General features: G+C 40.8%; 1 protein-coding gene across 3 annotated transcripts in view; it reads right to left on the bottom strand.

Moving 5' to 3' along the window:
• The window catches only part of PCCB (propionyl-CoA carboxylase subunit beta), a 78,151-nt gene that overhangs the window by 3,118 nt on the left and 61,779 nt on the right, over window positions 1–13,254 (bottom strand). For all 3 annotated transcript variants that reach the window (XM_003822494.4, XM_055110510.2, XM_063602941.1), the window contains 2 exons: window positions 9,998–10,121; window positions 137–244 (listed from right to left, as the gene is read on the bottom strand). In XM_003822494.4, coding sequence (XP_003822542.1) covers window positions 137–244; window positions 9,998–10,121 — 232 coding nt within the window. The remainder of the gene's footprint in view (window positions 1–136; window positions 245–9,997; window positions 10,122–13,254) is intronic.

Genomic DNA, 13,254 nt, shown 5'->3' with positions numbered 1-13,254 from the left:
GCCCTATCTTCTGGACACCCAGAATACATGGAGAAGTCACAAGTCCTCGGGGAGTTCTGCAAGAAGATCTCCAAATAAAGTGGGCACCTTACTGGGAAAGGCAACTCTACTAGCCCCCACTCTGTCAAAAACTTACCAGGTAGAAAGCCAGGGACATCAACAAAAGTGATGAGTGGAATATTGAATGCATCACAGAATCTGACAAAACGAGCCCCTTTCACAGATGAATTAATATCCAAGCATCCTAGAAAGAGAGAGATTATCCATACTGAGTATCCAGGCAATTCCCAGTTCTATCCACAATGGGGATTTGTCCTCAGCAGCCATCCAAAGCTGGTTTCTGTGGAGGCACCAACACTTCTTTGTTGCAGAATGGTAACAAGGACCCCTCAAACTCCAGGAAACAGGGAAGATGAAGAATCCACCTGTCTGTCACTGGCCAAAGAGGCCCAGAACTAGACTACTATAGACTCACTACAGACCAAAGGGCTGCCGCCAGCTGAGACACAGCCGGCCTTGCCGCAGGGAGCCACCAGTGGGAGGCAGCATTCAAGGGCTGGTCTTAGAGAGTCCTCAGAGCTTCCAATCAGATTCTGGCTCCACTGATGATGGCAACGTGCCCTTGAGAAATTACTTTGCCTTTTGACCTAAGGTTCCTTACCTGCAAAGTAGGGACGATACTGCCTCCTAGCATAGTTCTAAGGAGTAAAGGAAATGGAATCTATAAAGCAGCACAGAGTAGGAGCTCAATTACTAGTAAATCTTCCCTCCTAGAAGAGTTTCCAACTTAATTCTATGAGACCAGTATTACCCCAATACCAAAGCAAGACAAGGACATCATCAGAAAAGAATACAGACCAAAAACATAAGTGAAAAATTTTTACTTTTTAAGTAAGGCACATTATCAAGTCCAGCAATATATACAAAAACAGTAGGCCAGGCGCGGTGGCTCATGACTGTAATCCCAGCACTTTGGGAGGCCGAGGCGGGCAGATCATGAGGTCAAGAGATCGAGACCATCCTGGCTGACAAGGTGAAACCCTGTCTCTACTAAAAATACAAAAATTAGCCGGGTGTGGTGGCGGGTACCTGTAGTCCCAGCTACTTGGGAGGCTGAGGCAGGAGAATGGTGTGAACCCGGGAGGCGGAGCTTGCAGTGAGCCGAAATCATGCCACTGCACTCCAGCCCGGGCGACAGAGCGACACTCCATCTCAAAAAAACAGTAAGACATCATGTCCAAGTGGGGTTTATCCCAAGAATTCAAGGTTGATTTCAGCATGTGAAAACTAATGAAATTATTAAATAAAGGAAAAAAACTATATGAACATCTCAATAGATGTAGAGAAAACACCTGAAAAAATTTAATATCCATTCATGAATAAAAGCATGGCCCGGCACAGTGGTTCACACCTGTAATCCCAGCACTTTGGGAGGTCGGGCAGGCAGACCACTTGAGGTCAGGAGTTCAAGACCAGCCTGGCCAACATGGTGAAACCTCATCTCTACTAAAAAATACAAAAATTAGCCAGGCGTGGTTGCAGGCACCTGTACTCCCAGCTACTCAGAAGGCTTGAGGAAGGAGAATCACTTGAACCCAGGAGGCAGAGGTTGCAGTGAGCCAAGATTGCACCACCACTCTAGGCAACAGAGTGAGACTCCATCTCAAATAAAAAAAAAAAAAAAAAAAAAAAAAGGAAAGGAAAGGAAATAAATAGGCAAGTCACAAGCCAGGCCCTAGAAATCAACAATAAAAAGACAATGTAGTCCCAGCTACTCAGGAGGCCAAAGTGGAGGACTGCTTAAGCCCAGGAGTTTGAGACCTGCCTGGGCAACATAGTGACACTCTGTCTCTAAAAGAACAAAAAAAAATGGCCAGATGTGGTGGCTCACACCTGTAATCCCATCATTTTGGGAGGCCAAGGTGGGCGGATCACCTGAGGTCAGGAGTTCAAGACCAGCCTGGCCAAAATGGCAAAACCCTGTCTCTACTAAAAATACAAAAATTAGCCGAGCGTGGTGCACACCTGTAATCCCATCTACCTCAGAGGCTGAGGCAGGAGAATTGCTTGAACCTGGGAGAAGGAGGTTGCAGTGAGCCAAGATCATGCCACTGCACTCCAGACTAGGTGACAGAGTGAGACTCTGTCTCAAAAAAATAAAATGGTATGAAAGCTCTGTGCCTTTTTAATTACACTTGTCCCATTTCCTCCCTGGTTCTGGAGGAAGCAGAGCAGACCTCATTCACAAATTTCCGCATATGTCTGCTCTAACCTGTCTGTGGGCTGCCTGAAGGACTGACACAGGGAACACATCTCTGTTTCACCTAACTTAGAACTTATCCAGGCTGGAAATGTAGCAGGCATTTCTCTAAATCATGGTAAGGTAGAGGAACAACCTGCACATGTCTGGGCAAAAGATTACTGTTGAAACCACCTAAGATATGGGAGAAAAAAAAAACAAGGAGAGAGTGTCTTTAGGAAATTAGTGCATTCAAAAGCACCCGTGAATAGGGAGAATTCAGAAAGACACATGTATGCCTAGGATGAGATACATGATCAGAAAAGATCTGAGAGGGGAAATAAGAAAAGAAGTTGAATGAAAATGAAAACACTATTACAAAATAAAAGACCAGAGAAAACCTTAAACTTTAACCTTGAGCTGATCTCAAACCTTAGTTCAAGTTTGGCTAAGCATCAAAGGAGAGCCCCAACACAGAGACAATTTCAAGACCAGGAGTTTTCTTGTTTGTTGTTTCTTGGTTTTAGTTCCTGGTGTTCAAGAAAATTTCTGTCAAATATACAAGTTAAGAAACAGGCTGGGCATGGTGGCTCACACCTGTAATCCTAACACTGTGGGAGGCTACTTTGGGAGAATCTCTTAAGGACAGGAGTTCAAGACCAGCCCAGGCAACAAAGCAAGACCCTGTCTCAAAAGAAAGAAAGAAACAATAAAAAGAAACAGGGACTTCAGTGACCACAAATGACAAAAAATATACAGTCTCTGGAAAAGTCATTGCAAAAAGACACTAGGCAAACATATATGACATTAAATATCAAAAAAAAAAAAAAACAAAGCTTGGGAAAAGAGGAAAATTTGACTGCCAGCGTTACCACATTATAATGTATAAATACCCCATTTTCAATTAAAAAAATCACAAGGTATAAAATGAAGAAACTATCCCTAAGTAAGCATAGACACTGAACTTACTAGAAAAAGACTATAAAACACTACTAGTGGGTTTTTTTTTTTTTTTGAGATGTTTTGTTTTGTTTTGTTTTTGAGATGGAGTTCCGCTTCTTGTCACCCAGGCTGGAGTGCAATGGCGCCATCTCAGCTCACTGCAACCTCTGCCTCCCAGGTTCATGTGATTCTCCTGCCTCGGCCTCGTAAGTAGCTGGGACTACAGGCACCCTCTGCCACGTCCGGCTCATTTTTTGTATTTTTAGTAGGTACAGGGTTTCACCACATTGGCTAGGTTGGTCTCGAACTCTTGACCTCAGGTGATCTGCCCACCTTGGCCTCCCAAAGTGCTGGGATTACAGGCAGGAGCCACCATGCCCAGCCTAAACTAGTCTTAAATATATTCAAAGAGGTAAAGGAAAACAGGGACAAAGAACTAAAGGAAATCAGGAAAATAATGAAAAATTCTGGAGCTGAAAAGTACAATAAATGAAATGAAAAATTCACTACAAGGATTCAATAGGAGATTTGAGCAGGCAGAAGAAAGATCAGAGAATATGAAGATAAAACAATTGAAATTACTCTGAGGAGAAAATAAAAAAATTAAATGAGCAGAACCTAAGGGACCTGTGGGACACCAACATGTGAACCAACATACACAGGATAAGAGCACCAGGAGAAGACTGAGAGAAAGTGGCAAGGAGATAATCTGATGAAATAATGTCCGAAAACTTACCAAGTTTGATGCAAGATGTGAAACTAGAAATATAAGAAACTCAACTAACTCTAAGAAGAATACATTCAGAGACCCACACTGAGACATATTATAGTCAAATTACTGAAAGACAAAAGAGAATCTTAAAAGCAGCAAAAAAAAAAAACTCATCATTTACAAGAAATCCTCATTAAGATTATCCAGTGATTTCTCAGCAGAAACTCTGAAAGCCAGAGACAGCAGGATAACATATTTAAAATGCTAAAAGAATAAAAGTGTCAACCAAGAATTCTATATCTGGCAAACTGTCCTTCAAAAATGAGAGAAAATTTAAGAATTAAGACATTTTCAGATAAACAAAAGCTGAGGCCCTCAGTACCAACCAGCCTACTCCACAGAAAAATGCTAAAGGAAGCCCTTCAGGTTAAAAGAAAAGAACACTAGATGGTATCACAAAGCTACATTAGGAAATAAATATCTCAAGTAAAGATGACTACATGGGCAAATACAAAAACCAGGATTTGAGTATTTTGGTTTCTATCTCCACTTTTTATTTGCTACATAATTTAAAAAGCAAATAAAGCCCAGGTTTCAACTAGCGAATTCTACCATACATTTAAGGAAGATATTAATACCAGTTCTCTACAATCTTTTCCAGAAGACAGAAGCAGAAAGAATACTTTCTAACTCATTCTATGAGTCCAGCATCACTCTGATACCAAAACCAGACAAAGACATTGCAAGAAAACTATATCTCAATATTGCTCATAAACATATATGAAAAAATCCTCAACAAAATATTAGCAGATCAAATCCAACAATGCATAAAAAGAATTACACATCAAAACCAGGTGGGATTTATCTCAGGTATGTGAGTTTAGTTCAACAGTCAAAAATCAATTAACGTAATCTATCATATCAACAGTCTAACGAAGAAAAATCACATGATCATATGAATACAAAAAAAGCATGTAACAAAATCCAAAATACATTCATGACAAAAACTCTCAATAAACTAGGTATAGAGGGGAATTTCTTCAACTTTATAAAGAACATCTATGAAAAACCTACAACTAACATCACACTTACTTGTAAGAAACTAGAAGTTTTCCTGCTAAGACCAAATGTCCCCTCACCACTATCTTTCAATATTGTACTGGAAATCCTGGCTAATGCAGGAAGACAAGAAAATAAAACGTATACACATTGAGAAGGAAGAAATCAAACTGTCTTTGTTCACAGATGACAAAATTGTCCATATAGAAAATCTGAAAGAAGTGACCAAAAAATAACTGCTGGAACTAATAATATAGCAAGGTTGCAGGATAAAAGGCTAATATACAAAAATCAATTACTTTCCTATATATTGGCAATAAACCAGTAGAATTTGAAATTTAAAACAAAATACTATTGGTATGGGATAGCTCTGTGTGCCCGCCCAAATCTCATCTCAAATTGTAATACCCATGTGTTGAGAGAGGAACCTGTAATCCCCATGTGTTGAGGGAGGGACCATGTGTCAAGGGAGGGAGGTGATTGGATCATGGGGGTGGTTTTCCTCACGCTGTTCTCGTGATAGTGTGTGAGTTCTCATGAGATCTGATGGTTTTATAAACATCTGGCATTTCCCCTGCCTGCACTTCTCTCTCCTGCTGCCATGTGAAGAACGTCTGCTTCCACTTTGCCTTCCACCATGATTGTAAGTTTCCTGACGCCTTCCCAGCCATATGGAACTGTGAGTCAATTAAACCTCTTTCCTTTATAGAATACCCAGGCTTGGGTGGTGTCTTTATAGCAGTGTGAAAACAGATTAATACAACCATTAACCTCAAATATACTGCTCTTGTGCAGGATTTTGGACATATGGAGGCTGTGCATGTGTGCATGTGGGAGCAGAAGGTGTACAGGAATTCTATGTACTTTCCATTCAATTTTGCTGCAAACCTGTAACTGTTCAATAAGTCTATTTTTTTAAAGAGGTTATACACTGTGATCCAGTGGGATTTATTCCAGGAATGCAAAGGCAGTTCAACATAAGAAAATCAACATAATACACCATGTTAACAAAAGGAAGGACAAAAACCACATGATCATCTCAATTGACACAAAAAAGGCATTTGACAAAATCCAACATCCTTTCATGATAAAACAAAGAAAATCATGAACAGATGGAAACTTCCTCCATATTATAAAGGGCATTCATGAAAAACCCACAGCTAACATTATACAATAATGAAAGATTAGGTTTTCCTCCCTTAACATGAGGAACAAGACAACCATGCCCACTTTCACCACTGCAATTCAACAATGTACAAGAAATTCTTGCCAGAGCAATTAGACAAGAAAAATAAAAGGCATCCAAATTGGAAAGGAAGAAGTAAAACTATCTCTATTTGCAGAAAATATGATCCTATATATAGAAAATCCCAGCAAATCCACAAGAGGGCTAATGAACAAATTCATCAACTTTCATAATATTCACAATATTCACCAGCATTATTCACAACTAAAAGGTGGAAATACCCCATGTCCACAGATCAACAATCAAACAAAATGTAGCAATATAAATTTTGAAACAAAAGCTAACAAAGTTAATAAACCCAGCAAAGTTGCAAGTTACAAGATCAACAAAAATCAGTTTTGTAGTTGTGCTTCTATACAGCAGCAATGAACAATCCGAAAAAGAAATTGAGAAAGCAATTCCATGTACATGACATCTAGAAGAATAAAACATTTAGGAATAAATTTAACCAAAGAGGTGATAGGCTTGGACTCTGAAAACTACAAAACACAGCTGAAAGAAATAAAAAAAGAATAAAAATGGAAAGACATTCTGTGTTCATGGACTGAAAGACAATATTGTCAAGGTGTCAATACTACTCAGAGTAATCTACTGATTCAACACCATCCCTATCAAAATTCCAACAGCCTTTTTTGGAGAAATGGGAAAGTCACTACCAAAATTCATATGGAATTTAAAAGGGCCCCAAATGCCTAAAACAATCCTAAGAACAACAACAAAGTTGGAAGACACACTTCCCAATTTCAAAACATATACAAAGCTACAGTAATCAAAACAGTGTGACACTGGAATATGGATAGACATACAGACCAACAGAATAGTGTTAAGAATACAGAAACAAATTCATACACCCACAGCCTGTTGATTTCCCACAAGCACGCCACACCTGTTCAATGAGGAAAGAATAATCTCTTCAACAAACGGTGCTGGAATAACTGGATTTCCACATGCAAAAGAATGAAGTTGCACTCCTATCCCATACATATAAAATTAACTCGAAATTAAAAGCTAAATGTAAGGGCTAAAACCATAATACTCTCAGCAAAAAAACAACAGGAACATACCTTCACAACCTTGAATTTAAATTCTTATATACGACAACAAAAGCACATGCAACAGAAGAAAAAATACAGAAATCAGATTTAATCAAAACTAAAAACTTTTCAGCCAGGTGCAGTGGTTCACACCTGTAATCCCAGCACTTTGGGAGGCCAAGGTGGGCAGATCACTGGAAGTCAGGAGTTCGAGACCAGCCTGGCCAACATGGCGAAACCCAGTCTCTACTAAAAATACAAAAATTAGCCCAGCATGGTGGCACATGCCTGTAATCCCAGCTATTTGGGATGCTGAGGTGAGAGAATGGCTTGAAACTTGGGGCACAGAGATTGCAATAAGCCGAGATCGTACCATTGCACTCCAGCCCGGGCTGGAGACAGCAAGAGAGCGCGAGACTCCATCTCAAAAAAAAAAAAAAAAAAAAAAATTGTGTATCAAAAGACATGATCAAAAGAGTGCAAGGACAACCTATAGAACAGAAGAAAATACTTGTAAGTCAAATGTAAGAGTTTAATATACAGAATATACAAGGAACTCCAACTCAACAACAAAAAACACACAAAATTAAAAAATGGAAAAGGACTTGAATAGACATTTTTCCAAAGAAGATATACAAATGGCCAATAAGCACATGAAAGGATGCTCACCAAGACTAATGTTGATGAGAAATGCAAATCAAAAACACAATTCCATTCACTTCACATCCACTAGGATTACTATTTTTAAAAATTAATAATAAGTGTTGGCAAGGATGTTGGAAAACTGGAACCCTTGCACATTGCTGATGGGAATGTAAAATAGTGCAGACACTGTAGAAAACAGTATGGTGTTTCCCCAAAAAGTTAAACCTAGAATTACCACATAACCCAGTTATTTTGCTTCTGGGTATACACCCAGAAAAAGTGAAAACTGAGGTTCAAACAGATACTTATATATCAATGTTTATTCCAGCATTATTCACAGTAACCCAAAGGTGGAAATAACCCAGGTGTCCACTGACAAATGGACAATCGATCAAAATGTGGTATATACATGCAACATAATATTATTCAGCCATAAAAATAAATGAAGTTCTAACATATGCTACAATATGGATGGATCTTGCTAAATGAAATAAGCCTGATTATGCTAAGTGAAATAAGTCTGATATAAAAGGACAAACACTGTATGATTCCATTTATATGAAATATCTAAAATAGGCAAATTCATAGAGAGAGAAAGTAGATTTAGAATAGCAAAGGCTGGAGGCTGAGATAAACAGTGAGTTATTGTTTAACAGGTTCACAGTCTCTGAGGAGATGAAAATGTTTGGAAACAGTGGTGATGGTTGCATACACTTTGTATGTAATCACTGCGGTTGCACTACTTTAAATGGGCCAAACAGACATATTTTGTTATATGTATTTTACCATGACAAAATTTTTTTTTTGGGGAGGTGGGGACAGTGTCACTCTGTCATGCAGTGGCGTGATCTCGGCTCACTGTAACTTCTGCCTCCCACGCAGTGACACAATCCCCGGCTCACTGCAACAACCTCCTCCTCCCCGGCTCAAGCAATTCTCCTGCCTCAGCCTCCCAAGTAGCTGGGACTACAGGCACGTGCCACCACGCCCAGCTCATTTTTTGTATTTTGTATTTTTAGTAGAGACAGGGTTTCACCATGTTGGCTAGGATGGTCTCTAACTCCAGACCTCGTGATCCGCCCGCCTTGGCCTCCCAAAGTGCTGGGATTACAGGCGTGAGTCACCACGCCCAGCCAAAACAGTTTTCTAAAGACAATAAAAAATTTCCATGGCAGAAATAAGATGAGGTTAGGTCATGAAGAAAGACAGATTCTTCCTAAACAAGGATACAAAACAAATCTAAGAGGAAAAATATTGAGGAGAGAAGTGGTATTCACAGTCCCCACCCCAGCACTCCCAATCCCTCCCAGAGCACAGCCATGGAAGAGTCTCCCTCACTTGGCTGCGAATCAGGTCTGGCCATATCACCAGAAAGCTGTGGGGCACAGACATGGTAAGATGCCATTAACTTGTCACGTACCATCTATGTGCCTGGCACTGTTGAAGGCACTGGAGATACTACTGTGAATAAGACATCACCACCCCTGCCCTCATGGAGCTCATGATTAGTGGGTGAGTCATATATTTAACTGGGGGTAGAGGGGGAACAGAAAACTGACCCCTAAAAAATTGAAAACCTTATACACTAAGAATGTAAGTTTCCTATAAACCTTTGAAAAGGAGTATGAAAGAAGCATTTTGAGATATTAAAAGTAGCTTTTATAGGCCAGTTGTGGTGTCTCATGTCTGTAATCCCAGCGCTTTCGGAGGCTGAGGTGGGCAGATCACTTGAGCTCAGGAGTTCGAAACCAGCACAGGCAACATGGCAAAACCCCATCTCTACCAAAAATACAAAAAAAGAAAATTAGCCAGGTATGGTGGTATGTGCCTGTAGTCCCAGCTACTCGGGAGGCCGAGGTGGAAGGACTGCTTGACCCTGGGAGGCAGAGGTTCCAGTGTGCTGAGATCACACCACTGCACTCCAGCCTGGACACCAGTAAGACCCTATCTAAAAAAAAAAAAAAAAAAAAAATTAGCTTTTATAACAACCATTTAGATTTTTTCCTCTGGTCATGGAAGGCCATGTCTGAAGAACAGGCAAAAGACAGAAAGGATACCATAGACCCAAGCTTCCCTGGCCTCCAACCCCAAAACCAAGGCTTATAAGAGCTCCATCCTACCTGAGGCCACCTTAGGTTGGTTGCCAACAATTCCAACAGTCCTCCCATTCATTCTTGCAAAACCAACAATGATGTTCTTGGCATAATTGGGCATGATCTCAAAAAATTCACGCTCATCAACAACCTGCAGGAATAAATTTACTTCTGAGCTCAAAATGGTAAAGACAAGTATAAGATGTAATGACACTACAGAATGACATTTCTATTACAGAATTACAGAGGTAGAGGTAGACAGCTCCAGCTCTATCACAGGTTCTCCAAGGAAGCAGGACAACAGGCAGAGGCAGCACCTCCTCCCTGCTGGGGAGAAATGGTGTGGAAAACCTCAACTGCTGCTAAGATGGACACACCAATGAAGTTTGTTTTAAAAGTCCTATTTGAGTGTGGAATTTTTGTGACAACTTTACCTTTTCACTTTGAAATTATTTCCAACCTAAATAAAAATGTCAGGCCGGGCCCAGTGGCTCACTCCTGTAATCTTAGCACTTTGGGAGGTCGAGGCGGGTGGATCACCTGAGGCCAGGAGTTCAAGACCAGCCTGGCCAATGTAGCGAAACCCCATCTCTACTAAAAATACAAAAAATTAGCCTGGTGTGGTGGCAGGCACCTGTAATCCCAGCTACTCAGGAGACTGAGGCAGGAGAATCGCTTAAACTGGAAGGCAGAGGTTGCAGCAAGCCAAGATTATGCCACTGCACTCTAGCCTGGGCAATGGAGAGAGATCCTATCTCAAAAAATAAATAAATAAAAATAAAAAATTCAAGAACAGTACATAAACCCTTCACCCCGATTCTTCATTATTATTTTACTACAAACTATTCTGCTTTTTTTTTTTTTTCTTTTTTTGAGACAGGGTCTCCCTCTGTCACCCAGGCTGGAATGCAGTGGTGCAATTATGGCTCACTGCAGCCTCGATCTCCTGGGCTCAAGTGATCCTCCCCACCTCTGCCTCCCAAGCAACTAGGACCACAGCTGTACACCACCATGCTCAGTTAATTATTTAATTTTTAGTAGAGATGAGATCTCGCTATGTTGCCCAGACTGGTCTCCAATTCCTGGCCTTGAGCAATCCTCCCACCTTGGCCTCCAACATGCTGTGATTACAGGCGTGAGCCACTGTGCCCGACCATCACTCTCTCTTTTATATATATATAAACACATAAGAACATTCTTTTTTATAACTACAGTGATATTATCAAAATCAGGAAATAAACATTACCACAATACTATTTTTTTTTTTGAGACAGGTCTTGCTCTGTGACCCAGGCTGGAGTGCAGAAGCATGATCACAGCTCACTGCAGCCTTAACCTCCAGGGCTCAAGCAATTCTCTCACCTCAGCCTCCCAAGTAGCTAGGACTACAGGTATATGCCACCAAAAAAAAAAAATTATATTTTTTGTAGAGACAGGGTCTTGCTATGTTGCACAGGCTGGTCTCAAACTCTTGGCCTCAAGCAATCCACCTGCCTCAGCCTCCCAAAGTGCTGAGATTACAGGCATGAGCCACTGTGCCCAAATCACAATTTTCTTTTGTTTGTTTGAGACGGAGTCTCGCTTAGCTGCCCAGGATGGAGTGCAGTGGCACGATCTCGGCTCACTGCAATCTCCGCCCCCTGGGTTCAAGCAATTCTCCTAAGCCTCCCGAGTAGCTGGGACTACAGGCACGCACCACCATGCCCAGCTAATTTTTTTGTATTTTTAGAGATGGTTTCACCATGTTGGTCAGAATAGTCTCGATCTCGACCTCGTGATCCGCCCACCTCGGCCTCCCAAAGTGCTGGGATTACAGGCGTGAGCCACCGCGCCCGGCCACTATTTCTTATTATATGACATTATTCAAGTTTGCCAATTGTTCCAATAGTATCCTTTATAGCAGCACAAGCAACAAAATTCTGGTCCAGAACCTGAGCCAGGATCACCTGGTGCTTTTAGTGGTTATATCTCTTTAGGCTCCTTTAACTTTCCCCCTCCATCTTTGTCTTTCATAATCATGACATCTTTGAAGACAACAGACCGGTTAATTTGTAAAGCATGACTTCTATTTGGGTTCCTTTGGTATTTCTTCATGTTTAATTTTGAGCTAAGCCTTTCCACAGGAGTACCACAGAAGGAGCATTCTCATCAAGTGGCACAATGTGTTGATTTGTCCATTAATGATGGTGATATCTGCAGGTTTCCTTGTAAAGTTACTATTTCTCCAATTTAATAATTTTGTGAGGAAATACGTTGAGACTACATAAAATCCTGTTCTTCAAACTTTAATCATTAATCTAGTTCTTCATCCACTAGGTTTAGCATCCTAGCAGCCACCAAGCAGCCATGATTCTTGCCTGACTCATTACTGTCATGATAGCTGCCAAATGGTGAGTTTTTTTGTTTTTGTTTTTGTTTTTCTTGAGACAGGGTCTTACTCTGCCACCTAGGTGGGAGTGCAGTGGAGCAACCTCAGCTCGATGCAACCTCCACCTCCCAGGCTCAAGCAATCTTCCCACCTTAGCCTCCCAAGCAGCTGGGACCACAGGTTCATGCCACCATACCTGGTTAATTTTTGTATTTTTAGTAGAGACAGGGTTTCACCATATTGGCCGGGCTGGTCTCAAACTCCGAAGCTCGAGCAATCCGCCCTCCTTACAAGTGTGAACCACCACACCCAGCCCAAAGGGTGAGTTTTCCAATTCCACTTTTCTTCTCCATTTATTAGCTGACATCTACCACAAGAAAGATCTTTGCCTTTCCCATTTACTTATAGGTATCAGTATGAACTTATAGATTGTTTTATTCTATGGATTATAATCTTTCACCATCATTTTATGTTTAAATTGTCCTATATTTACCAAAGTTCCTTCATGCTGGTTCCTGTGTCCTTCTAAAGTGTCCCCATCATTCTTTGAGCACTACCTTATATTTTGGAAGTATCTTACTTTCTGGTTCATCTTGGTTTCTTTCCTGCCCCAGCCCTACAATCAGCCATTTCTCCAAAAGGCCTGGGTTCCTTTTAGGGATGTGTGTGTGTGTGTGTGTGTGTGTGTGTGTGTGTGTGTGTGTGACTCCTTCTAAAACGTCCAAAGTCCAGCTATATGAAAAACCATGAGTTCATGCTGATAATTCTAATCCTACTCCAGTGCAACTATAGGGTTCATTCTAGATTTTTTTCTCTTGCCATATTCACAACTCCCTTCTCCGATAGCAGAATCTGGCTGCCACTACCCTGAAAATGTACTTATTTATTCGATCCTCAAATACAGAGAAAATGGTTT

Source organism: Pan paniscus, chromosome 2, assembly GCF_029289425.2.
Source record: "Pan paniscus chromosome 2, NHGRI_mPanPan1-v2.0_pri, whole genome shotgun sequence".
Taxonomy (NCBI): domain Eukaryota; kingdom Metazoa; phylum Chordata; class Mammalia; order Primates; family Hominidae; genus Pan; species Pan paniscus.
The sequence above is the reverse complement of the archived record's forward strand: the minus strand, read 5'-3'. Positions and strand labels throughout refer to the sequence as shown.